Genomic DNA, 25,880 nt, shown 5'->3' with positions numbered 1-25,880 from the left:
AAGTACATTATACATTATTCTAACTCATAAAATACATTATTCTAACATATAAAACACATTATATTATTCTACCTCATAAAACATATTATCTTACCATAGAAATTTCATTATTTTAACACATAAAGTACATTATCTTATCCTAAAATGTTAATTATTCTAACACGCACGGAACAAAAATTTTTATTTTTTAATATCAAAACGACATCGTTCCCGAGCGTGGTCCACACCTATAATTTGCCCTCTCCAAGCCGAGAAATTGAGATACCCACTTTATCATTTTACTGCGCTACTGAAGACTCAACTCAGAAGGTATCTTTCTACTTCATTTATTATTCCATCCTGTGAACAATACCAAGAACAACTAACAACAAGAGAATCTAATTGGATGATGAATTTTGTTCTTGTATTAATACTTATTTAGTTTGGTTTGGATCTATATATAGTTAGATCAGTTAGCTTGTTAATTAGTGTAAATAAATGGGAGTATTGCATCAGATTAGTTCCCTTGATTATATATGTTTTCGCAATTTAATTACTTGAATTGATAGATTTCAATTTTACTTCCTTTAACTTGTAATACAGAGACAGATACAGTCAAATAATTAGTCTGGAAATGGGTAGTTTGTATTCCTATATGTATGCCTTGGCTCTGCTTTGCAGCTTAGCCAATCCACTGCTGTGCTTAGCCCATCATAATCATGTGGCCCTCTTTGTGTTTGGGGACTCACTCTTTGATCCTGGCAACAATAACTTCATCAACACCACTACTGATTTCCAGGCCAATTTTTGGCCCTATGGTCACTCATTTTTCAAGTACCCAACAGGCAGGTTTTCTGATGGTCGCCTCGTCCCGGATTTTATTGGTAAGACTAGCTAATTCGTTATTTTTCGGTTTTTTTGACTGGCTCATAGATGCTCGGCCTGACTGATTATATATGTTATGTTACAAGCCGAGTTTGCCAAGCTGCCATTAATTCCGGGGTATTTCCAGGCGGAGGAGCAACGTGGATATGTTAATGGGGTGAACTTTGCATCTGGCGGTGCGGGCAGTCTTGTTGAAACCCATTCTGGTTTTGTGCGTGATATGATTCCTAATTAAAAATCTAAGCTGATAGTTGGATTGTACATTTATATATATATTACATGCTCGACATTGAAGGCAGTAAGGAAACAAAGATTTTTTATTTGATTTTTGTGTATGCAGGTAATTGATCTTAATACACAACTGCAGTATTTCAAGAACATTATAAAGGAGTTGAAGGGGAAGTTAGGGGACAAAGAATCGAACAAATTGCTGTCCAGTGCCGTGTACATGTTTAGTAATGGCGGCAATGACTACTTCAGCCTTTTTACTACAAATTCCACCATCTTTAATTCATATACTAAGGAGGAATATGTGGACATGGTTATTCATAGTTTTATTAATGTTATCAAGGTATGTTCAGTTATTAATGCCATATGGGTCCTTCAAGTATATATAGTGATTTTGTCACGTTAATTTAGTCCTAAATTTTGAAATTGATCACCGGTGGCGCCTGATCCTCTTAGAAGGACTACTGGTGGTCAATTTGAAAGTTTAGGACTAAACATAACAAAATAACTATACTAGGACCCCATATGGACATATGGTGTTAACGCTTATTTGTTAGTCCTCAGAATTTGAAGTTTTAGTTTACCAAACTCTATAGTAGTGTGCTTTTCCGATGCATTTCAACAGGAAGTATACAAGGAAGGAGGAAGAAAATTTGTCATTTTTTCTGCGGCGCCTTTAGCCTGCTTACCATATTCAAGGGCCTTAAAGTTTCAACAAACAAATAGAACTGGTTGTGAGAAGAAATTCCGAGTATTGACAGAGATTCATAATAAGGTTTTACCAAATAAGCTCATCGAACTAGAGAAAGCATTACAAGGGTTTAAGTATTCCTACTTTGATTTCTTCCAGGCTGCCACTGATATAATTGATCACCCATCGAGATACGGTACGTACGGTAATATAATGTATTATTGGTTAGTCAAATAATACTTGCAACGATTAATTATTACATATGTGGTTGTATGTATGACTGTATGTATGTATATTTTCAGGGTTCAAAGAGGCAAAGACAGCATGTTGTGGTAGTGGTCCTTATAGAGGATTGTCCAGTTGTGGGGGTAAAAGGGGGCAGTTGAAAGAGTATGAGTTATGCAAAGATGTTAGGGATTATATGTTTTTTGATAATTTTCACCCCACAGAGAAGTCTAACTTGCACTTTGCTACATTACTTTGGAATGGGGTCCCTAATGTTGTTAGGTCTTGCAGTGTGAAGTCATTATTTGAACAAGTGTTGTAGATTATTTCTATGCACAAATGAAAATAAAAATTTCTCTTTCTTCCCTTTCTCTCTGCAAAAATTAGGAGACTTTTTTATTAAATCTGGCAGTGAAAATGTCACGGATAACCTCAACATCCCAAGTACCTTCATTTGTCAGCAAGTTACATACCTTGGCATCTCTCAGCTCCTCCACACAAGGTGTTTGCAATGTAGGATCGCTCGAGTCAACCAACCACGGCCAATCCCAGATTGAGATCGATCTCCTTCCCGTCCCCAATTCTTCGCACAACACCGTGCCGCAGAATACCCTGGCTAGCATGAATGCTACGCCATAGGTAACTAGGATTGTGGCAAATACGAGCATCAAGGAAACAACCATTGGGAAAATACCTTGTTTTCAATACCCTACTGACCAAGGAATGAGGATTAGTAAGAATACAGCAAACTTGCTTTGCAAGTAACACCATATTGAATTCATACAGCCTTTTAAAGCCCAACCCACCGCTCTGCTTAGGCACAACTAACCACAACCAACTTGACCAATGTATGCCGTGACCATTCATATCCCCATTTTCCCACCAAAACCGATTCATCACCTTCTCAATCGACTCACGCACACTTCTCGACAACAAGAATACTAACATAGCAAATATTGGCATGGATTGGGCAAAATAGCACTTTTTAAGTAAAATTTCCTTACCCGCACGAGAATGTAATTTCTTCTACCAAGTACTAACACGATCCTTGACCTTCTGCTCAATGTACTTAAAAACTAGAGTTTTGTTGCGGCCAAGGAAAGAGGGAAGGCCAAGATACCTCCCGAAATCATTCACCTATTGGACCCCAAAGAGGGTCGTCACGTGCTCTTTCATGTCAGCCCTATGTTGGCACTAAACATGATGTTGGACTTATCGTAGTTAACCTCCTAGCCCGAAGCCCAGCTGTAGAGCCTTAGACATTCCAACACTTCCTGTGCCTCTTGCCATTCACCTTGAAGAAAAGCAGGTTGTCATTGGCGAAAAAGAGAAGCGAGATAGAAGGGGCTCCTCTAGCAACAAAACTCAGTGAATATAATGTTTCCCCAAGCATCCTCTTGCTGCAAAATTAAAGACAAACCTTCTGCACAAACAATAAATAAGTAAGGAGATAATGGGTCCCCCTGTCTAATCTCCCGTGTAGGCACAAAAGAACCCATCGAGTCCCCATTCACTACAATGTTGTACATAAACGAGCTCACGCATAGCAGCACAAGGTCAACCCACCCGCGGGCGAACCCCAGCGCTACTAGCATTCCCTCTAAAAAAACTCACTCCATCCTATCATAAGCCTTCTCCATGTCTAACTTGAGCACAACCCACCCTACATTGCCCACTCGCTTACCCCTCAAGAAATGACCAACCTCCCCCACAACAATTATATTATCATAAGTGAGTCTTCCCGGACAAACGCACTTTGGGAAGAGGAGATGATGACTTCCAGCACCTCCTTCATTCGATTTTCTATGACTTTAGCAAAGACGTTATACGCTACGTTGTACAAGGCAGTTGGTCTCAGATCAGAAACTCTTTCAAGGACTTTCTTTTTAGGGATCAACACCACATTTCTGTCATTCAAATCGGGTGGCATATGACAGCTATCAAAACAGCCCATGACAAACCTAGTAAGATCTCGCCCCACAATCGACCAGAAGTTTTGATAAAAAGCGGGGGTCAAACCCTCAGGTCCCGGGGCCTTTTCATGAGCCATAGAGAATAAAGCTGTCTTTACTTCCTTGGCCTCAACAAGCCTAAGAAGTCGGTCATTCATCGCAAGGGTTACACGACTAGGCACCCTACTAATAAGACCCCACTACATGTCGAGGATTTAAAGGTGTCAGAATAGTTCCTCAACACTTCTGCATGCATGGCTGCACCATTGACCCACCGACCTTCAACATCACACACGTGCAGCAATTGGTTCGTCTTCCCCCGGCATGAAGCAAATTTGTGAAAGAACTTAATGTTATGGTTCCCCTCCAAGAGCCAAAACTTACTGTTTAGACCGTTGCGACCAGTAGATCTCTTCCTGGGAAAGCAACCTACGCCGCTCACCTTCTATAGTCCAGTAAGCTTCAACATTGCCTCTGTCTCGACTGCCCTTTAAACCCTCTAACCTGTCTTTCAATTGTTGTATCCTCCTGTCAAACTTCCTGAAGTATTCACCACCGCACTTCCAGAACAAATCACACCAGGCTGTGGATGCGACCGCCCTATCCAGCCGCTCTTCCACCCAGTGCGTTGTTCCCCGACCTTTCCTCCACGTGAATTTGTAGCCAGACATCCCTAGGTCTGACAGCGTGCAATCTTGCAGGACTTCGCTAACTCCCCGAACCAGTCCTTCAAGTTGAGAGATAGGGCCCCTCTTCTCCACATGGCTGGCTATATCATTGAAATCCCCGATCACCACACATGGCAAGTCGGAACGAGCATACGACTCCTATAAGAGCTCCCATGACTGACTCCTTCTCGACCGCTCTAGATATCGGTAGAAACAAGTAAGGCGCTATGGTTGCGAACCCGGCAAGGTTACCATGACATCTATATGATTAACCGATTATCCAAGAAGAGTAGCCATCTCCTTTTCCCTCCATAGCAAAGCTAAACTACCTCCAAGCCCCACTCTATCTACACAAAACAACCCCTCTAAACCCAACCACATTCTCACTCGTTCCAGATGCTCTGAACATTGTTTCGTTTCCATTAAGAAAATAAAATTGGGTCGCTGCTTGGACACCAGGCCCAAGAATTCCCGAACTGTCCGAGGGCTACCCAAACCTCGGCAGTTCCAGCTTAAAGTATTCATGATGAAGGGTGGGACTTGCTCCCCGGACCTACTGTAAACATGATTTTTGAAGCATTTGACATACTAACATTAACAACAAAGCCAACAATTAGCTACCCCCGATCCGAACCCTCATCACGTTGACGCTTATTTTCCCCCTGCAGCATCATCGACTCCTCAACCAGTAGTGGGCAACCCCGGAGCAGAACGCACACAAACTGATTTCAGAGGAAGTTCGGATAGTAGCCATTTGCCTCCAACAGGTTTAGCTTGCCTCCTCGCACTCGCCCTCAACCATGCACCATAAGGATAGTCCTTCGGAGTAAGGCCATACTCATACACCTTGCTGCAAAACTACTTCTCTAAGTAGCCTATCAAACAACAACAAATGCAAAAGGTGTTTAGACGTTCGTATTTGAACGTCACCCACTGGCACGTTCCATCACGATAACGTAGCTTCATCTTCCGCTTCAAAGGATCTCCAATGTTCAGCGCAATCCTAAACCTGAAGTAACTACGCCATGTCCCACCAAAATTATTCAGATCCGTCGCCAAGAGTGTTCCCACTTATTCCCCAATCTCCACGATGAATTCGGCAAATGCATACATCGGCGGCAGGTCATGAATGTGCACCCAAAAGGCGACTGTATTCAACACCACATCTTCGGTTCACACCGCATTCAGAACCTGCTTGCAGACTAGGGTTTGATTTTCGAAAGACAACGGCCTATCGTCGAGAACCAGCAACATATCTTTCTGGTGTAGGAATTGGAAAACAAACAAGTTCTCATTGAGAGGTAGAACCCGCATACCAATCACTGGCCACCACACTGACACCATAACCTGCTGCATATGGTCAAATTTGATGGGTCGATAAGTGAGGAAGCGACCAACCAATTCACAATACGTAGCACTAGCGCTTGCGAGATCAGGGACTGGACCTCCAAACCTCCTACATCCTCTTCCGCTAAGGTTAACCTAGCGCATGTATCCCTCCTCCAGGCTATTGACATCCATCACGAAGCGATGACTCCCAAACAAAAAACTAAACTGAAGATCAGAAAGGAAAGGAATCGCAAAAAAACCAAAATCCTAGAAACCCTAGGGAGAATTTTCTCTATGTAACCGTAGAGAGAGAACCGCTAGAACGTTAGTAAATTTATTATATTTTAAACAATTTTTATATTTAAGCTCTGTTTGGCAAAGCTTATTTAGGAGCGTATAGCTTATTTTAAGCTACTAATAAGTTATAAGCTATGTTTGGTAATGTTCCCAAAATAAGCTTCTAGTTTAAAATAAGAGCTTATTTTGGAACACTACTTTGGCTCTGTTTGGCAGAGCTTATTTAGGAGCTTATAGCTTATTTTAAGCTACTAATAAGCTATAAGCTCTATTTGGTAATGTTCCTAAAATAATCTCCTAGCTTAAAATAAGAGCTTATTTTGGAACGCTACTTTAGGTAGCGTTTCAAAATAAGCTCATAGCTTCCTAACTTTTTTTCCATCTTTATCTTTATTACTATTTTTTTACGTGCATTGCACGATTGAGATAATGTCCAATGTTTTTTTTTAAGTACTTTAAAGTATATCAAGGCAAGATTATATTGGTATTATTCGTGCATAGATAATTGAATGTTAAATTTGTGTATTTAAATATGTAATTCTAAGTTTACAAATGCAAGATAATATAATCAAGATTGATTATAATTGTCAATAAAATAATTATATAGGTATGATTGAAACCAAATACGGGACATAAGGAAGAGAAAATAAAAATTAGGGCATAAAATATTAAATATATACTAATATTGAAGAGGTAACTGCTGATGGCCAAACAACGACATTGCGAGATAATTTCCAACTTCAATTTATTATGTGATTTGAGTACTCTTTTTATCAATAAATCCCCCAAGTAGTTAATATGATTGGCATAATTATATTTTTTTTATTTTTTAAAACAATTATTATTATTATTATTATTATTATTATTATTATTAATATTATTACTACTACTACTACTACTACTACTACTACTAATTTAAACCGCTAATTTTTTCAAATATCTTTTTACCAATCGTTGAAATAATTCGCTAATATAATCTGCTAACGCTAACCGCTAATTGCTGATTGTCAAACAAGGACATTGCGAGGTAGTTCTCACTTCAATTTATTGTGTGATTTGAATACTCTCTTTGTTAACAAATTCCTCAAGTAGTTAATATGATTGGATTTATTAATTATATTTTTTTTTTAATTTTTTATGGTATTAATAAAATACTTGGTAAATAAATATATAGCATAATTTTGTATTATAACTTTGATATTGCGAGGTTTACCAATCGTTGAAATAATTCGCTAATATAATCTGCTAACGCTAACCGCTAATTGCTGATTGTCAAACAAGGACATTGCGAGGTAGTTCTCACTTCAATTTATTGTGTGATTTGAATACTCTCTTTGTCAACAAATTCCTCAAGTAGTTAATATGATTGGATTTATTAATTATATTTTTTTTTAATTTTTTATGGTATTAATAAAATACTTGGTAAATAAATATATAGCATAATTTTGTATTATAACTTTGATATTAAATTAAAAATTAGTGCAAAAAAAAAAATAATAGACAATGTAGTGAATATAATCAATTGATGAATTTGAATGTAAAGAATTTTTACATTGGAGAAATATAAAGACAATATAACTAATGAAATTATTTCTCTTACTTAATTTATAAATAATGAATAATTTTTTTTTAATAAAGACATTGTAGGGACAATGTAGCGAATATAACCAATTGATGAATTTGAATGTAAAGAATTTTTATATTTGAGAAAAATAAATACAATATAACTAATGAAATTATTTCTCTTATTTAATTTATTAATAATGAATAATTTTATTTATTTATTTTTTTTGAATAAAGTCATTGTAGACACATAATTCTAAATTAAAGAAATGCATATGTATTATTTTTTGTTGTAGCTACTAAATTATTATTTAATTTAATAAGTATAAAATAGCGTACTAATTATGCCAACTTTGATTGGGATGAGGTTCGAACCTAAGACCTTTCTTATTGAAATCAATAAGTAAGTTAACGGTGAACTAACAGAAATTAACGGAAAAGATAATATTTAACGGAAAAGTTAACGGATAATCATATTCATTAAGGATAAATTAGGAAATCTTAAGGAAAAATTAAAATTTGATCAATCTGAGCCATTCATTTGATTAAAAAATTTGACCACCATTTTTTCTACCCATTATAGGCCTAACTCTCTTGGGCTCTTATTAGTATAGTAGATTTTAAAGAAATGACATAATTTACCCTTCCCAATTAAAATCATTTTCTCTTCTCCTTTATCAGCAACTTTCACCGCAATTATTATTATTATTATTATTATTATTATTATTATTATTATTATTATTATTATTATTGTTATTATTATTATTATTATTATTATTATTATTATTATTATTATAATAATAATAATAATAATAATTATTATTATTATTATTATTATTATTGTGAGATTTGCAACAATATTGCTACTTCATTATGAGATGCTAGATCATGATTATGCTAATAGTTTTATTTCAAAATGTTAATTTTTTTAAAGACAAAATGTTAAATTTTAATATGTAAACAAACTAATTTAAATTTTATAAAGATGTCATTTTTAGTCTTTTTACATTTATCAGCTTATCAAAAAGTTAATTTTACCAAACACTATCAACCATAACAGCTAGCTTAACGGCTCTTCAGTTTTCAGCTCCGAGCTTATAGCTTTTCAACTTTCAGCTCCTTTTCAGCTTTCAGCTCCTAGCTTATAGCTTTTCAGCTAGGTTTGCCAAACAAAGCCTTTTAGGTAGCGTTTCTGTTAGGAACATTGTATTAGGATTTTGATGATACCAATGTAATGTAGAAAAGTAGACCCCTAACCTTTAGCTTTTTTGTTTTGCTGCTTTCGTCCTAGACGAGAGTTGCCATAACTCCTCTGTAATTCGTGTTAAGCTAGACAAACACACGAAAATGAGTTATGACTAGATGTTAGGGTCTCCAAGGCGAAAGAAGACACGAGACATGAAGAACAACAACGAGAGTCAAGCAGGAGTTGTCAACAAGCACGAAAGGACAGTGTTTGTGAAAGACGATCTCTATCAAGCATTACTTCTCTTCAACAACGAGAAGAATGTTTCACCTGTCTGATTTGACAACATCCTAGGACAATAAGGACTTCATCTTATGGGACACACTTTTCAAGAAGCATTAAATGAAGATGTACCATCTCTTGGAGCTAAAGGACAAAACCCTAATGCTTTCCATACCTTCAACGGCTACATGGTACAACCTCATTAATGGAGCATTTAATGCATGAAGCTCCCCGGTCCTTGTCCAATGGTTAAAAGGTTCGAAAATTTCATCTCCCTCCAACGGATGAATTTTCATCACCTATATAAACTCACCTTCATCAACTAAGAAGGTGCTGGTTCATTATCACTCGACTTACTCAATTACAAAAGCTCTTGAAACGTCTACGATTTACAAAAAGCTTTTGTGAACCAGTTTTTGAGGTTTTAAGTTACTTGGAGAATCACTTGTCTTACACCTCAAGGAAGTCTTGACATCAGTTTGAAGCTATCATATCTCAGAGTCAAGATCTCTTCGTTGGAGAATTCAAGAAATCATTTTCTACCAACCTCAACTCAGGAGAAGAAGTTGATAGAGGCGGAGTAAACTCGAGGAGTTGAAAAACCTACGAAGGCTGTCCGGCTTAGTGATCAAGGAAGTCTTTGTGTAATTGTACTAAGAGTGATAGTGCAATCCTTCCAACAGTTGTGGAAGAAGAGTGGAGTAGGCAACTTTGGCCGAACCACTATAAAATCTCGTGTCCTCCTTATCTCCTTACTTACGCTTTTTATTTTGCTCTCATATCTTTACCGGAAGTGTGTCTAATTACGCAAACTCGTGCAAAGTATTTTAAAACGAATCTATCTTATCCGCTACGCCAAGACACCGAAAGGTGACGTTTAGGGCTTCTAACGAAAAGAGTCTATTCACCCCCCCCCCTCTAGACTCTCATCTCATTCTATCGGGACCAACAAGTGGTATCAGAGCCAATACCTTGTTCGGTAAAGGCTTTGCATTTACTGCCTGGTAGATCCCTATTCGAAAATCTCTTGAAAATCTTGCATATTTTCTTTGCACGTTTTTTTTAAAAAAAAAATGGAAAAGGAACATGCTCATCGCTCCAAACAACTTGCATTTAGTCTTGCTAAATTTGATGACTGGAAGTTAAGAATGCAGGCTCTCCTATGCTCCATTCATGATGAGATGTGGGACGTCATAACAACCGGACCAATCACAATCATGATGGCGAATACTCAAGCAGCCGCACAGGGTGCAGGAGCTCCACAGATGATAACAAAACCAAAAGACCAGTACTCCTCAGAAGATAGAGCAAGAGCGAATCTGGACAATGTAGCAAGAAACATTCTCTACAACTCTCTGGATGATTCCCTGTTTCCGAGAGTCCGAAAATGCAAGAATGCTATGGAAGTGTGGAATGTCCTAATGAGATTAGGAGAAGGAGACGAGCAAGAAAAAGACAACAAGCTGACTATGGCTATAAAAAAATTTGAAGATTTCAAAATGCTGCCAAATGAATCAATCTTGGATATGGAACTCAGATTCACCAGACTGATGGGCGATTTATCAGATCTTGGAAAAGAACTTACTGAGAAGGAAATGAATCTAAAGATCCTTCATGGTCTACCTAAATCATGGGAAATGAAGGTTATTGCAATGAGGGATAGTCGAGACATGAAAACGACAAGCACTGCCAAAATTTTCAGTGATCTCAAGGCTTATGAGTTCGAACATGAACCAAAAGATGCCGAAGATTCAGAAACAAGAAATATTGCTCTCATGGCAAATCAATCAGCATCAACATCCAACAGGTCGAAATCTAACTCTTGTGAATTCTTATCTGATGAACAATATGCACTATTTGTCAGGAAAATGAAAAGATTCATGAGAAAGAACAACTTTCAAGATCCACAACGTTCGAGCCACCGAAAGAAGCAAGAGAACTTTCCTCAAACCTCAAAATCTGAAACCATGGATTCTCAGCTATTATGCTATAATTGCCGAAAGCCAGGACACTTCAAGGCAAACTGTCCACATCCCATTGTAAGCAAACATCAAGATAACAATGCTACCACAAGCCCCTCAAAGGAGACTGGAGAAAGATATAAAAGAAGCGACAAACCTGAATCGTCAAACTCCAGAAAGGAAGGAAGAAGGAAGGCAATGTTAGTAAACGAAACTTCTGACACAGTCGCAACCGAAAGTGGCTCCTCAAGTTCTAGCTCAGAAGACGAAAGCACTGATGAGGAGAAAGGACTGCTGTGCCTATTTAGTCAAGAGTCAGACGAACTATGTCTCATGGCAGATGAAGACGAGGTAAATTGTCATTCATCTTCTTGCTATTCAGCTGAGTCAAGTTCTGTGAGAAGTTTTACCTCAAATGAATCTGTCACCGAAATGATGATGAGGTTCAATGTAATAAATAGCACTTACTCCAAACTCAAGGAGGAGAACTCTCGGCTTAGGCTTAGCCATAATGAACTAAAGCAAGTTCGTATTGAGAACAATATGCTAGTCATTGCTAAGGAGCAGCTTGAGAAAGATGTTCTCGCTCTAAAGGAGCTGTGCACAACAAAAGAGAAGAGAGAGCAAGAACTGCTTGAAGTCTTGGATAAATTCAATAATTCATCCAACCTAATGGATAGAATGTTGAATGAATCCAGACTGCCCGGGGAAAGAACTGGAATTGGTTTTAATCCCAGCTCCTCATCACAAGTCGAATTGAACAAATCCACGAATGCATATTCACACGAAAGCTTCGAGGCCGCATTTGTTCAAGGACCCACCCAGGTGTCTGAGGCTATGATGGTAGTTAACATCGTCAAAACACCACAATCAACAAGCCAACCGAAAGGTACGGCTATACAACGAATTGTGGAATCTGGAAAGAAGAAATCTAGTAATGGCAACCCTAGACAAATCTATGTCAAAAGGAATGGACCAAATGGCAATAAACAAAGTCCACACCATAAAAAGGGTCAGCCTAACTGGAATACTCAATCCAACAAAAAGACGAATGGTAACCAGAGGCAATATCGTCCGAAATCCACACGAAAGAATCCTGCACAAGGAATCTCAAGAAGCGGACAAATCAGACAACCCGAAAGATCCTTCAAAAGGTCTGGGTATGGCAATGGATGGACTGGGCCATCAGAAGAAGATTGGTTTGATTATCCAGAACCTCTTCCAAGAGCAGTATTTGAAATGGTTCATCTGCGTAAACAGACCAATCATCTCAAGCATTATGAAAATCTTCCTCAGGAAGATCAACGTAAGAAATATAATGCTAAAGTCTTTGCCAACATCCATTATGATTATCGCACATCCAATGGATATAGAGGACCGATGATGAGTCGTGGATACTCTAGGTTAATATGGGTTCCAAAGTTGACTGCTAACCCCCAAGGACCCGAAACTAAATGGGTACCTAAAAACACATAATCTTTGGTGCAGGAAAAACAGGTCATATGGTATATTGATAGTGGATGCTCAAGACATATGACTGGTGACAAAACAATGTTGAGCAACTTTAAAGAATTTGATGGACCCAAAGTTATCTTTGGAGGTGAAAATAGTGGCAAAACTCGTGGAAAAGGGGACATCATCAACAAGGGAATAACAATTCAAGATGTCTCTTATGTTGAAGGACTGAAGTTCAATCTTCTAAGCACAAGTCAATTTTGTGACAGAGGATACAAAGTAGAATTTCTCAAAGACAAATGCAAAATCGTGAACACGAAAGATAACAAGACAGCTTTAACAGGACAACGAAAGAAGAATATGTATGTGTTATCTTTAAATTCCTCTAATGCTAACGTTTGTCTTGTAGCCAAAAGTAATGCAGATCTCAATCAAGAATGGCACAACAAACTAAGTCATCTGAACTTGAAGACGATAAACAAGCTTGCCAAGAGAAATCTCGTAAGAGGTCTACCCGAAGCTTCTTACACGAAAGATAAAATATGTGAGGCATGTCAAAAAGGAAAACAATTCAAGACATCCTTTAAGTCAAAAGATACAGATACAAAGTCCCGACCTCTAAGCCTTCTACATATGGACCTCTTTGGACCAGTTGATCCAGCAAGTTTGAGTGGAAGAAAATATACTCTTGTTATAGTAGATGACTACATGAGATATACATGGGTGCTCTTCTTGAAAAAGAAGAATGAAACAGAAACCACTCTTCCAAATCTTTTGAAACAACTTCAAACAGAAAAGGAGCTCAAAATAATTCGAATAAGATCAGATCAGGGAACGGAATTTGTCAACAAAGTCATAAAGGAATTCTGTGCGCAAAATGGAATTTTCCACCAACTTTCGGCGGCACGAACTCCTCAACAAAACGGAGTAGCCGAAAGAAGAAACAGAACCTTGAAAGAAGCTGCACGAACGATGATCTCTCACTCAGGTCTACCTAAGAGATTTTGGGCTGAAGCCATAAACACGGCATGCTATACACAAAATAGATCCTTGATCAACAAATCTCACAACAAGACACCATATGAGTTATGGAAAGGTAAAACACCTAGTATCGGTTATTTTCATGTCTTTGGTTGCAGGTGCTTCATACATAACAATAGAAAGAATCATCTAAGAGCATTTGACGAAAGAGCTGATGAAGGGTTATTCATGGGTTACTCCTCTGTAAGCAAAGCATTCAGAGTTCTAAACAAACGAACAATGGTAATTGAGGAATCCATTCATGTCAAGTTTGATGAACAATCTGAGATGAACCCATCAGGATATAAAACATCAATCGAGTCAAATCAAAATCCTCAGCAACCTGTTGACGAAAATACCTCAGACGATGAAGACATACTCTCGTCCTACATGAAACATCATCTAAAGGTTCATGAACCCGAACCGGTGCCTCAAGAAAAGGTTGGAATTCAACAAAGTGATCCTTCATCTATCACAACATCTGAACCAATGATTTACATTGATCTACCTCACATTCCTGAAATGGACGCTCAAAATCAACAAGATGCTTTTGAACCAGACCTTCGATGGTTAAAAGATCATCCATCAAATCAGGTTATTGGAAATATTCAGGAAGGTGTAAGAACAAGAGCCTCCTTGCACGAAAGTATGATGGCGTGTTTCCTGTCGCAAATAGAACCAAAAACCATAGAAGAAGCTCTAAAAGACCCAAACTGGGTAATAGCCATGCAAGAAGAACTCCACCAATTTGAACGAAATAAGGTATGGGAACTAGTCCCGAGACCATCTCATCAGAATGTCATTGGAACTAAATGGGTGTTTAGAAACAAAATGAGTGAAGATGGGCTCATTGTTAGGAACAAAGCTCGACTTGTTGCTAAGGGGTATTGCCAAGAAGAAGGTATTGATTTTGATGAAACCTTCGCCCCTGTAGCTAGATTGGAAGCTATTCGCATATTTCTAGCTTTTGCAGCCTATAAGAACTTCAAAGTTTATCAAATGGATGTCAAGAGCGCTTTTCTAAATGGACTTCTTGAAGAAGAAATATATGTTGAACAACCACCTGGCTTCGCAATCAATAATGAGCTTGAAAAGGTGTATCATCTTAAAAAGGCTCTTTATGGCTTAAAGCAAGCTCCACGAGCTTGGTATGATACTCTCTCACACTTTCTTATCAATTGCGGCTTCACGAAAGGAATGGTTGATAAAACACTCTTCCGTATAAAAGATAATGACCATATTCTTTTAGTACAAATCTACGTTGATGACATTATCTTCGGAAGCACGAATCCAATCTTGTGTGAAAAGTTCTCTAATCTTATGAAAGGCAAATTTGAAATGAGTATGATGGGTGAACTGAACTATTTTCTGGGTTTGCAAGTCAAACAATGCCCAGATGGAATATTCATAAATCAAGCCAAATACACCAAGGATTTAATCCGAAAGTTTGGCATGGATGGAAAAAGTTCAGTTAAAATTCCAATGAGCACATCCCTCAGAATGGACATTGATAATGAAGGAAAGGATGTTGATCAAACAAACTTTCGAGGTATTATTGGTTCTCTTCTATACCTGACAGCAAGCAGACCTGACATTTCGTTTGCTGTTGGTGTATGTGCACGTTTTCAAGCTAAGCCGAAAGAAAGTCACCTAAGTGCAACCAAAAAGATATTAAGATATCTTAAGGGAACGCAAAGTGTCGGTCTCTGGTATCCAAAAGATGGATCATTTGATCTAGTTGGATACTCAGACTCTGATTTCGCTGGATGTCGGATTGATCGAAAAAGTACCTCAGGAACCTGTCAGTTCCTAGGAGGACGAATTGTGTCTTGGTTTAGTAAAAAGCAAAACTCTATTGTCACAAGCACGGCTGAAGCCGAATACATAGCAGCCGGAAGTTGCTGTGCTCAAATCTTATGGATGAGACACCAATTGAGAGATTATGGCATAAATGCACAAGAAGTGAGCATAAAATGCGATAACACGAGTGCTATCGCTATCACGAACAATCCTGTGCTGCACTCTCGGACCAAGCATATTGACATCAAGTATCACTTCATTCGTGATCATGTCGAGAAAAAGAACATATCTCTTGAGTATGTCAATACTGATGATCAACTTGCAGACATACTCACGAAACCCTTAAGTGAAACAAGATTCTCTTCTCTAAGGCATGAACTCGGAATGATTGAAATGACGTAAAGCTTAGAGAATCAAATCTGCAAAGATTCTTGCTCTCGAAAATCAAAAGATTTGATTCACTCTCACACGCAAGGATTTTTTATAAATGAAACTCTATGAGAATAATTTTCTCATCTAACAAAAATTCTAGTGTCTGTCTTTACATATGCAGGAATGAGTACGGGAAGCGAAAGAACCATTACGGAGGCACGAGAAGGAAAGAATGAAATTCTCAGTGAGCCGCTAGTGACTGAGCAACAGCTCAACCAGTTCATTGAACACGCTCAACACATACGAAACCTTCTTCGTAACTCATCCAATAATGAGTCACGAGAATCTTTCCACTCTGTTGGCAATCCCATTGGATATGTCAAAGAAAACAGTGTGCTGGAACTAAGCGACAGTTTTGACTACTCACCCTCAAGCACCCCCACCAAGATAGCATCTCCTCTTAAGTCCACCGCAAGCAGCAAGAAAAAGAAAACTTGAATAATTTGTTAGGCCACGGTGACAAAATGTGATGTTATCTTGCTCATGATCTTTTTTTTAATTTATAACTCCATCATGCAAACATTTTGTCAGTAACCAAAATATTTTGTTAAGATTCACACGTTATCTTTTGCATATATATATATATATATATATATATATATATATATATATATATATATATATATATATTATCCTTCTATTTCATGAGCTTTACTCATTCACAAAATTTTAGAGAAGGATAAAGATTGCAGGAATGGATAAGGGAAAAGAAAAGAGCAACGAAGCTGAAAAAAGGGCCAAACGCCTAAAACATCATATGCGAGAAGCCGACAAGCTTTCGAATGCCACCGTCATAAGGCTTGAAGAATATGGGGAAAGGGTCATTGTCACCTACTCCATGCCCAACACAGCACCAATGGACAAGGAAACTCATGAAAAATTGATCAACGAGTCCAGGGCTACAAAGGCTTACTGCATGGAACAAGCCACTTGGCTTGCTAAAGAGAAAATTCTGATGATGGCTAATGAGCAAACATCTTATGAAGTTCCTCAACCTAGTGAACAATCCTCTGAAGATATCACTATGGTTCACTCTCGGCCAGCAACTCAGTCACCCGAACCCACTCTCTCACTTGAGGAGTTGGATGAATTTGCAAAAATGACAAATCTGACTGATGTGACCGAAGAGATGACTCGCCTGGAACTTCACGTGCCTTATCGTTTTCTCTAAGCTTCTGTATGATGTACTCTCGTGACCTGGAATCCTCGTGATCTAATAAAATTTGCTATCCTTTCGTGTTTATCTTCTCTTACTTATAATGACTGCTTTTCTTGTCTATGCCTAACTTTATATGTTACTTGTCCAAATCACAGGAAAGATCATCGTTCATACGTTTTCTGGTCAAAAAGGGGCCATAATTTTATGCGTTACTTTTCCTTAAAAGAGCATTGAAGTTAGAGTTTCATATAGAAACAAGATAATAGTCAAAGTCGTACTTGAAATTAATGACTTCTTGACTACAGTTATAAGCATTTATTGTTGCGTTGAAATTAATGTGTAGCAGACACATGAGCCTTGTGGATTTCTTGCTATAAAAGGAGGAGAATTCTTCACATTATACTCATCCCTCTTCTCTTTACCATGGCTCCAAAGAAACCATTCACCAGAGGTGATTCTCGTAAGCTGAGAGAAAATGCCAGACGCCTCAGGGAGGAACAGGGCGATCTCTACCCTGGCAATAGTCCACAAGCACCGGTGGAAATTCCCTCTGACTCCGACTCGTCTCTTAAGTATGATGATATGGTGGGTTTCATCGTCGAAAGTGAAGAAAAGACTTTGAAAGATCCCACCAAGACTCCAGATCCAGATTATATGGCTTTTCTTGCACAAGAGGACTTCATGGAGAAATATGATCAGGAGGAAGAACACGAATCCTCATCTGGCTCAAACTTTCCACGAACCGGGAAATGGTTCAAGCAAATGCTGGGAAATTTGAAAAAGGCCAAAGGAGAACCATCCGAAGTCAAGAAGAACGAGAGGAAGAAAATTTGATCTTTTTGTGTGTTACTTTTTATCCTATGTACTTTCCTCTCTCGGGTCTATGATGAATAAACTGGCTCTAGTTTCCTTTAATCGAGACGTTATTTGCCTAATCTATCGTCTGCCTAATAATCTCGATTCAGGAACAAAATTCTTGAAAAAGAATATGTTCTCTAAATAGTGTCTTGGATAAGACAGTTGAATACACCTTTTGAGAGGTTCGGTCTATCTATTTGAGAAAGAACTCAAAAATTCAAAAGTTCTACTCTCTTTTAAAGCACGAAGAAAAGCATCGTGCACTGTACTCTTTTGCTAAGGCCAAAGCAATGGCTAACCTAAATGACATGGAAAGACGAAGTCTTTCTAGACAAATCTTGAAAGCAGATCATGAGGCTCTTATTGCTAAGACTCTTTGCTCATAAAAGGGAACATCTTGAGTACGAACGAAAGGTTAAGGATTGCATTATGTAGAAGGAAAGTCTGCTTTCCAATGCACGAGAGATTGCAACTGCCTTCACTATATATTGTTCTGTGCGACAATTCTCTCGGGAGAAGCATCTGTTGCCATAAAGGAGAGACATGTTTGACTTCATTTGTCTCACAAGTCCAATGTTTTGAAAATTACATCCTCTTTCGGGTTTGAAATCATGACCAAACATGCTTAATGTTTTGAGCCTTTATCTCCAACCGTTAAGATGAATCCCAATGGGATCATGTGGCCGAGAAAAGTGGTCCACTCCCCCACTTTGTCTGATGCAGGATGTGACGTGCATTTAATGCACATATAGGCACTCGAGTGTTTTTCTCTCTCTTCATTAAATGAGGGAATGATCGTTTTTGATCTGCAAACAATCTTATCACTCCCCCATGATGATCAGTTACCTTTTGGAGAAAAAGAACCGGAAGTGTTTTGAATTTTTTTTAAACCGTTCATCTCTAAATGGATCATCCATACCCGGAGACCCGGAGCTCTATAAAACCCCACTTAAACCTCTCTTGATCCTTTTACCCTACCTTCCTCAATCTCATTATTTTTTTTCCAACCTTTTGTTTCTCACAAATCCACAATCATGGCAGAACATCCACAAGCATCACCATCTAATCCTGAACCAGAAACTCCTTCCACCATGGAAATCCCAAGCTTTTCAACAGAGGACCTAACATTCATTGAATCCAGAGTACCCTTCATCGTAGGGGGAAGCATGTGGGACGCGCATGGATTCCTTGAATATATCTTGGATAGAACTTTTGGTGAACACATCATAAGTCTCCTTACAGAAACAGGATTATACAGCTTCGTCACACATCTTTATACTGTTTGGCACCCGGTTGACGTAACCCAGTTCTATATGAATGCTTCAATATCTTCTGATTATTTGACTATCACTTCCAGAGTCAATAATCATCATGTGGTTCTTACCGCAGAAGACATTCGATCAACATACGGGTTTCCACAAAGAGATGAGTCTTACAAGACAGATATTATCTATTATCATCTCGACCCAGAGGACTTCTACGAATCCATCAAGAACAATCACGCACCATCCAAGGCAGAAATCTCATGGCCGTTGAAGAAGAAATGGTTCCGGCTAGACTATGAGTTCACTGTTGATATCTTCAACAAACTCGTCGATCACAAGACTTCGGGCACGGATGATGTAACGAAGGAGAAATTGAAAATGCCGCATGCCTTCTTGAATAGATTTAAAGTCGATTGGTCAAAGATCATTTTCAACTGTATCGTTCACACCATCACTTTTCATCGAAAAAGTCCAGGAGACATTGCGAAGAAGTTGGGATATGGTTTTGTGATAAGCCATCTTCTGGCAACAAAAGGAGTCGTTCTGCGCCCAGGAATTCGGCCTGGTCAGAAAGCATGTCACATGAAACAAAAACCATCAGGATATGACAAACAGAAGGCGTTGGAGTTGGGAATCCCTATCGAGCAAGTCAAAGCCAAGCGGAAATCAAGAACACCTAGGGTTTCAGAAGATGAGCAGCCAAAGCCGAAACGAAAAAGACGAGAAAAGCACTCCTCTCGGAGTAAAGCGAAAAAGGCGGAAGAATCTTCGGGTGTTCCAATCTCACCAAGATCTCCACAAAAGAAGAACGATCCTATTCCACCCTCCCCTCTACCAGAATCAATCGTAGTCAAAGATTCATCCGAAGATGAAGATAATTTAATTCTCTCCAGAATTATCAAAGACAGTCACTTTCGGTCCCCAGTCAAGGCTAAATCCTTCCCGAAGAAATCTTCTACACCGAAAGAAGGTGACACGAAAGAAGCACTTTCTGAGGGAGAAGGTCAACCGAAAGATGTTCTTCCTAAGAAAATTCCTGATGATCAAGAACCCAAGCCTGATCTCGGTTTTCCTCAAGACCACCATCCACAAGAACCTACTTTGGCAGATCAACTCCTAGGAGAGCTGACACAAGAACCTGCTAATGTAGACATGGAGGCCAGTCACTTAAGTCTTCCACAAGAACCTGGATCACCAGAAAAGACGAAAGAGGCGACTGATGCTTTGATCGCTTTACCTTGTCTGCCACAAGAACCTATCAATACAGAGCAGGTAACTCTGACACAAGAACCTGTATTGGTAGACGAGACAGCAGTAGTGCAGGTACAACCTCCGGACATCCCGAAACCATCGGTACCAGCTCCAGAAGTAAAGGTTCCTCAACCCTCACCAGATCAGTTGCTTAGAGAATCCATTGAACGAGATTACAAACGAGTTCAACAGTGGCAAAAGTGGCGTACTGCTCCCCTGCGGATCTTTCTTGAAACTTTTGAAGCAATGCAGGACGAAGAGGAATTTGCACTTGCATGGATGGGCACTGATGATCTTTCAAAAGCTCTTCGAATTGAAGAGATCAATCGCGTTTTCTCTTACAAGATGACAAATCGCACTCTCGGGAGAGATAAAGCTCCAATCTGCATCGAGCTCAACAAGCCACCCTTGGATCCAGTTTATGAAGAAGAACTAAAGCAACTTCGATATGCCATGTTGCTTTCAAAGATCAAGACCACTCTGGAGAAGGAACACCAAAATGATCCAAATTGTAATGTCAGTGGCACGAAAGATGAGCTTGGACGAGAGATTGAAGAAGACGAGAGTGATGAAGGTGAAAATGAAGAAAATGATGATGCTGACAATGCTGATGATGGGAATGATGATGATGAGAATGATGATAATGATGACGATGATGATAATGATGATCAGATGGGCAATGAAGGTGCTCAAGAAACCGAACCCGAAGACAGTCACACAATTTTGATCGGTTCTGACTATGACACCTACCCTCAGAGATCTCCCTTAAGAAGACTACCATCTGACAATGAAGATTCGAAAGAAACTTCAACTACTCATCCTGAAGATCTATCTCGAGCCATTGTTCCGCATATTCAACCCTTAAACGAGACTCCAATCCATCTAGGAAATGAAAGTATGCGTGAAGGCAAACTGGAAGCTTCACCAATACCTCTTAGCTCAGATAGTGGTGGAAACCGGGAAGCACCACCTCAAGATGATCACATGGACACATCACCAACAAATATTGAGGAAGAATCCCCTGCGAAGTCCCCATGAACTATCATGAACATCATGAGGGGAACTGTTCATTCAGCCGAGACCATCCACAGGCAATATCTTGCTTTACGAGAAAAGGACACGAAAGTTATGGATGATCTATGCAAGAAGGTCGATTTTCTGATAGCAGCCCAATCTAAACCTCGATCTCCACCTCCAGCACAGCCTCAACCGCAGCAACAAAGCCAATCAGATCACAAAGCCATTGAGCGAATGACTAAGAAACTTTATGATCTCGAAGCTTCTTTGAACAAAGTTGCGCGACAACAGCACGAAATCAAACACTCTCATTTTGGTCTCAAAGAGCGTATGGATTTGGCCTGTACAAAGATTGACACATATCAGGACAATTCGTACCAACTGGGCGAATATGCACTTCAAATTCTCGGATATGCTCAGGATATTTTGCTTGCAATCAAGAAGGTCTCTTCCATTCCTCCTACCACCTGTGCTGATGATGCCAAAAAGGGGGAAAAGAGAAATGATGACAAAGATAAGGATGATGATCAGCCGAGAGATAGCACGAAAGATCAAGCTCGTGAAGCACGACACTCTCCCTCTCGGACACCAAGAGACTATAACCAAAGGAACCCGAATCCATCTTCCAAGTCTCGTGGTCATTACTCCTCGAAGTCAAGATATGGTCGATACCAATCCTCCAAACAAATCAAGCCTCGACAATCTTTTGGCTCTGAAGCCAAATACATCTTCACAGGACTGCCAAAGAAAGAACAGATAAAATTAAGGCAAAAGCTTATGAGAGACAACAAAGTAACTATGGATGGCATAGGAAACTTTGTGGACTTTGTCCCATATGAAGAAGGCAGTGGCAAACGATTCGAGGGTTGTAATAATCCCACTTGGTTGAAAACAAAAGACAACCATACAAGACAAAATCACATGAGCACTCAAAATGAAAGAATCAAAAGAGCAAACAAAGAACTGTGGAGGAAGCATGATGAAGAAAGAAAGAGAAGAGAAGATGAAGCAATGGAAAGAAAAAGGATCAGGAATCTCATTGAAGATCTTTCGAGTGTAACCAAAGATTCCCCACAAAATGTCATGCATAATGCAGCTTTCAAAGTGCACAAGGAATCAGGAAAGAGCTACCAAGAAGGCATGAATTCGTTTGAACTGATCTCGTGGTGGAAGTATGGTATTGTTGAAGGAAGCAACATTCGGGAAGCCTACAACAACTACACTGGTCTGAACATCAGAGGAGAACATGAAGAGCTTGTCAGGACTAACCCTATCAAAGTCTTCAGAGCAAAAATCAATGAGAAAATTGACTTCAACAGGATGCTAAAGCGACAAAAAGAAAAGGATGACCAAGAGCTCAAGGAAGCTGAACAACAGAAATCAAAGCTTTTAGAAATGTAAGTTAACTTTTGTTATATTCCTTTTATGAAGTTTTTGTAATGATCACATCTTTATATATGAAACTCTCATTGTTACACATCTCGTGTCACCTGTTGGAGTTACTTGTTCTTATATCGCTTATTAAACGTTTTTATCTAGAAAAAGACTTGTAAACTCTCGAGTATGGCTGTTTTTGTATAAGAAAAATCCTTATGGAACTTTTATCAGCCTTATAAGAAGAGTATAGGTTTTGGCATCATCAAAAAGGGGGAAATTGTTAGGAACATTGTATTAGGATTTTGATGATACCAATGTAATGTAGAAAAGTAGACCCCTAACCTTTAGCTTTTTTGTTTTGCTGCTTTCGTCCTAGACGAGAGTTGCCATAACTCCTCTGTAATTCGTGTTAAGCTAGACAAACACACGAAAATGAGTTATGACTAGATGTTAGGGTCTCCAAGGCGAAAGAAGACACGAGACATGAAGAACAACAACGAGAGTCAAGCAGGAGTTGTCAACAAGCACGAAAGGACAGTGTTTGTGAAAGACGATCTCTATCAAGCATTACTTCTCTTCAACAACGAGAAGAATGTTTCACTTGTCTGATTTGACAACATCCTAGGACAATAAGGACTTCATCTTATGGGACACACTTTTCAAGAAGCATTAAATGAAGATGTACCATCTCTTGGAGCTAAAGGATAAAACCCTAATGCTTTCCATACCTTCAACGGCTACATGGTACAACCTCATTAATGGAGCATTTAATGCATGAAGCTCCCCGGTCCTTGTCCAATGGTTAAAAGGTTCGAAAATTTCATCTCCCTCCAACGGATGAATTTTCATCACCTATATAAACTCACCTTCATCAACTAAGAAGGTGCTGGTTCATTATCACTCGACTTACTCAATTACAAAAGCTCTTGAAATGTCTACGATTTACAAAAAGCTTTTGTGAACCAGTTTTTGAGGTGTTAAGTTACTTGGAGAATCACTTGTCTTACACCTCAAGGAAGTCTTGACATCAGTTTAAAGCTATCATATCTCAGAGTCAAGATCTCTTCGTTGGAGAATTCAAGAAATCATTTTCTACCAACCTCAACTCAGGAGAAAAAGTTGATAGAGGCGGAGTAAACTCGAGGAGTTGAAAAACCTACGAAGGCTGTCCGGCTTAGTGATCAAGGAAGTCTTTGTGTAATTGTACTAAGAGTGATAGTGCAATCCTTCCAACAGTTGTGGAAGAAAAGTGGAGTAGGCAACTTTGGCCGAACCACTATAAAATCTCGTGTCCTCCTTATCTCCTTACTTACGCTTTTTATTTTGCTCTCATATCTTTACTTCATTATCTTTACCGGAAGTTTGTCTAATTACGCAAACTCGTGCAAAGTATTTTAAAACGAATCTATCTTATCCGCTGCGCCAAGACACCGAAAGGTGACGTTTAGGGCTTCTAACGAAAAGAGTCTATTCACCCCCCCTCCCCCCCTCTAGACTCTCATCTCATTCTATCGGGACCAACAAGTGGTATCAGAGCCAATACCTTGTTCGGTAAATGCTAATGAATTGTATGCATATTACTATCTTTTCCCATTACTTCAATTGATACAGTTGGGCGGAAGCTGATAAAGAACCAATACTCTAGATGTATTTTTTTTTTTTTTTTTTTTGGAAAGAACTCCAGATGTATTTTTATTTTTAAATTTGTTTTATGTAATCTTGATAATTTTTGATTTGGTACGGTGCTTCTGTATTTGGTACGGCTTCTACTTTAGGTTCCGCTAGAATTTGGTGAGGCGCCGACCATGGCCATGTGCAGGTGTCGCTAGGTGACATCATATCGCTTCTAATTTTTTGGTCCAATTTTTTAAAAAAATTATTTTATATATAATCCATTATATTTATATATCATAATTATATTTTTAAAATTTATAAATTTGTTTTCACTATAATTTTTGAAGTAAAACTTAATTCATTAAGTTAGCAGCAAGAATGTTTACAAGAAAAATAGGAGGGTGGATAAACCACTCTCCGCAATCTGGCATGGAAACGGCTTCCCTAGCAATAGCATGGGCAGCGCGATTCGCAGATCGCCTAGCGAAACCAAAAATTGCATCAGGAATCTGGGAAGCAATTTGTTTAAAATCATCAATAATAAAACCAAAAGATGAACTAAATGACTCAGAACACAAAGCATAAAAAGTAAGCTGGGAATCAGTTTCCACATCCACATGTTCGAGATTCATCCCCTTCAGCCAACTGAGAGCCTCATGTTTACTAAATGCTTCAGCTTCTTTAACCCCAAAGGTACCAGTGTGACGACTCCCCTTTGCTGCAATAAAATTTCCTTCAGCATCGCGAACAACCCAGTTTCAACAGGAAGTATACATGGAAGGAGGAAGAAAATTTGTCATTTTTTCGGCGGTGCCTTTAGCTTGCCTACCATATTCAAGGGCCCTAAAGTTTCAACCAACAAATAGAACTGGTTGTGAGAAGAAATTCTGAGTATTGATAGAGATACATAATAAGGTTTTACCGAACAAGCTCCTCAAACTAGAGAAGGCTTTATATGGGTTTAAGTATTCCTACTTTGATTTCTTTCAGGCTGCCACTGATATAATTGATTATCCATCAAGATATGGTACGCATGTTAATATTATAATGTATTGGTTAAGACAAATAATATACACTTCCAACGATTACTTATTATATATTATTTGTATGTATGTATGTATGCTTTCAGGGTTGAAAGAGGCAAAGACAGCTTGTTGTGGCAGTGGTCCTTATAGAGGATTTTCCAGTTGTGGGGATAAAAGGGGGCAATTGAAAGAGTATGAGTTATGCAAAGATGTTAGGGATTATATGTTTTTTGATAATTTTCACCCCACAGAGAAGTCTAACTTGCACTTTGCTACATTACTTTGGAATGGGGACCCTAATGTTGTTAGGTCTTACAGTGTGAAGTCCTTGTTTCACCAAGTAGCTTATCCTGAGGAAGTT

At 38.7% G+C, this 25,880-nt stretch overlaps 1 protein-coding gene across 2 annotated transcripts; it reads left to right on the top strand.

Annotated features, from left to right (window-relative positions):
- The first annotated feature begins 261 nt into the window (after positions 1-261).
- LOC109163887 (GDSL esterase/lipase 1-like) lies at positions 262-25,880 on the top strand. 2 transcript variants are annotated; one of them, XM_019312607.1, is made up of 7 exons: positions 262-309; positions 583-863; positions 951-1,075; positions 1,205-1,435; positions 1,718-1,979; positions 2,086-2,337; positions 25,859-25,880. In XM_019312607.1, exons 2-6 carry the CDS (start codon positions 614-616, stop codon positions 2,328-2,330), a joined length of 1,113 nt encoding a protein of 370 aa, XP_019168152.1. In that variant the 5' UTR covers positions 262-309; positions 583-613; the 3' UTR covers positions 2,331-2,337; positions 25,859-25,880. The 2 variants fall into 2 exon arrangements, with proteins under 2 accessions (XP_019168152.1, XP_019168151.1); XM_019312606.1 differs by lacking the exon at positions 25,859-25,880 and having other exon boundaries at positions 2,086-2,374.

Source organism: Ipomoea nil, unplaced genomic scaffold (genome assembly GCF_001879475.1).
Source record: "Ipomoea nil cultivar Tokyo-kokei standard unplaced genomic scaffold, Asagao_1.1 scaffold3047, whole genome shotgun sequence".
Classification (NCBI taxonomy): Eukaryota; Viridiplantae; Streptophyta; class Magnoliopsida; order Solanales; family Convolvulaceae; genus Ipomoea; species Ipomoea nil.
This window is presented reverse-complemented; position numbering and strand designations above follow the sequence as displayed.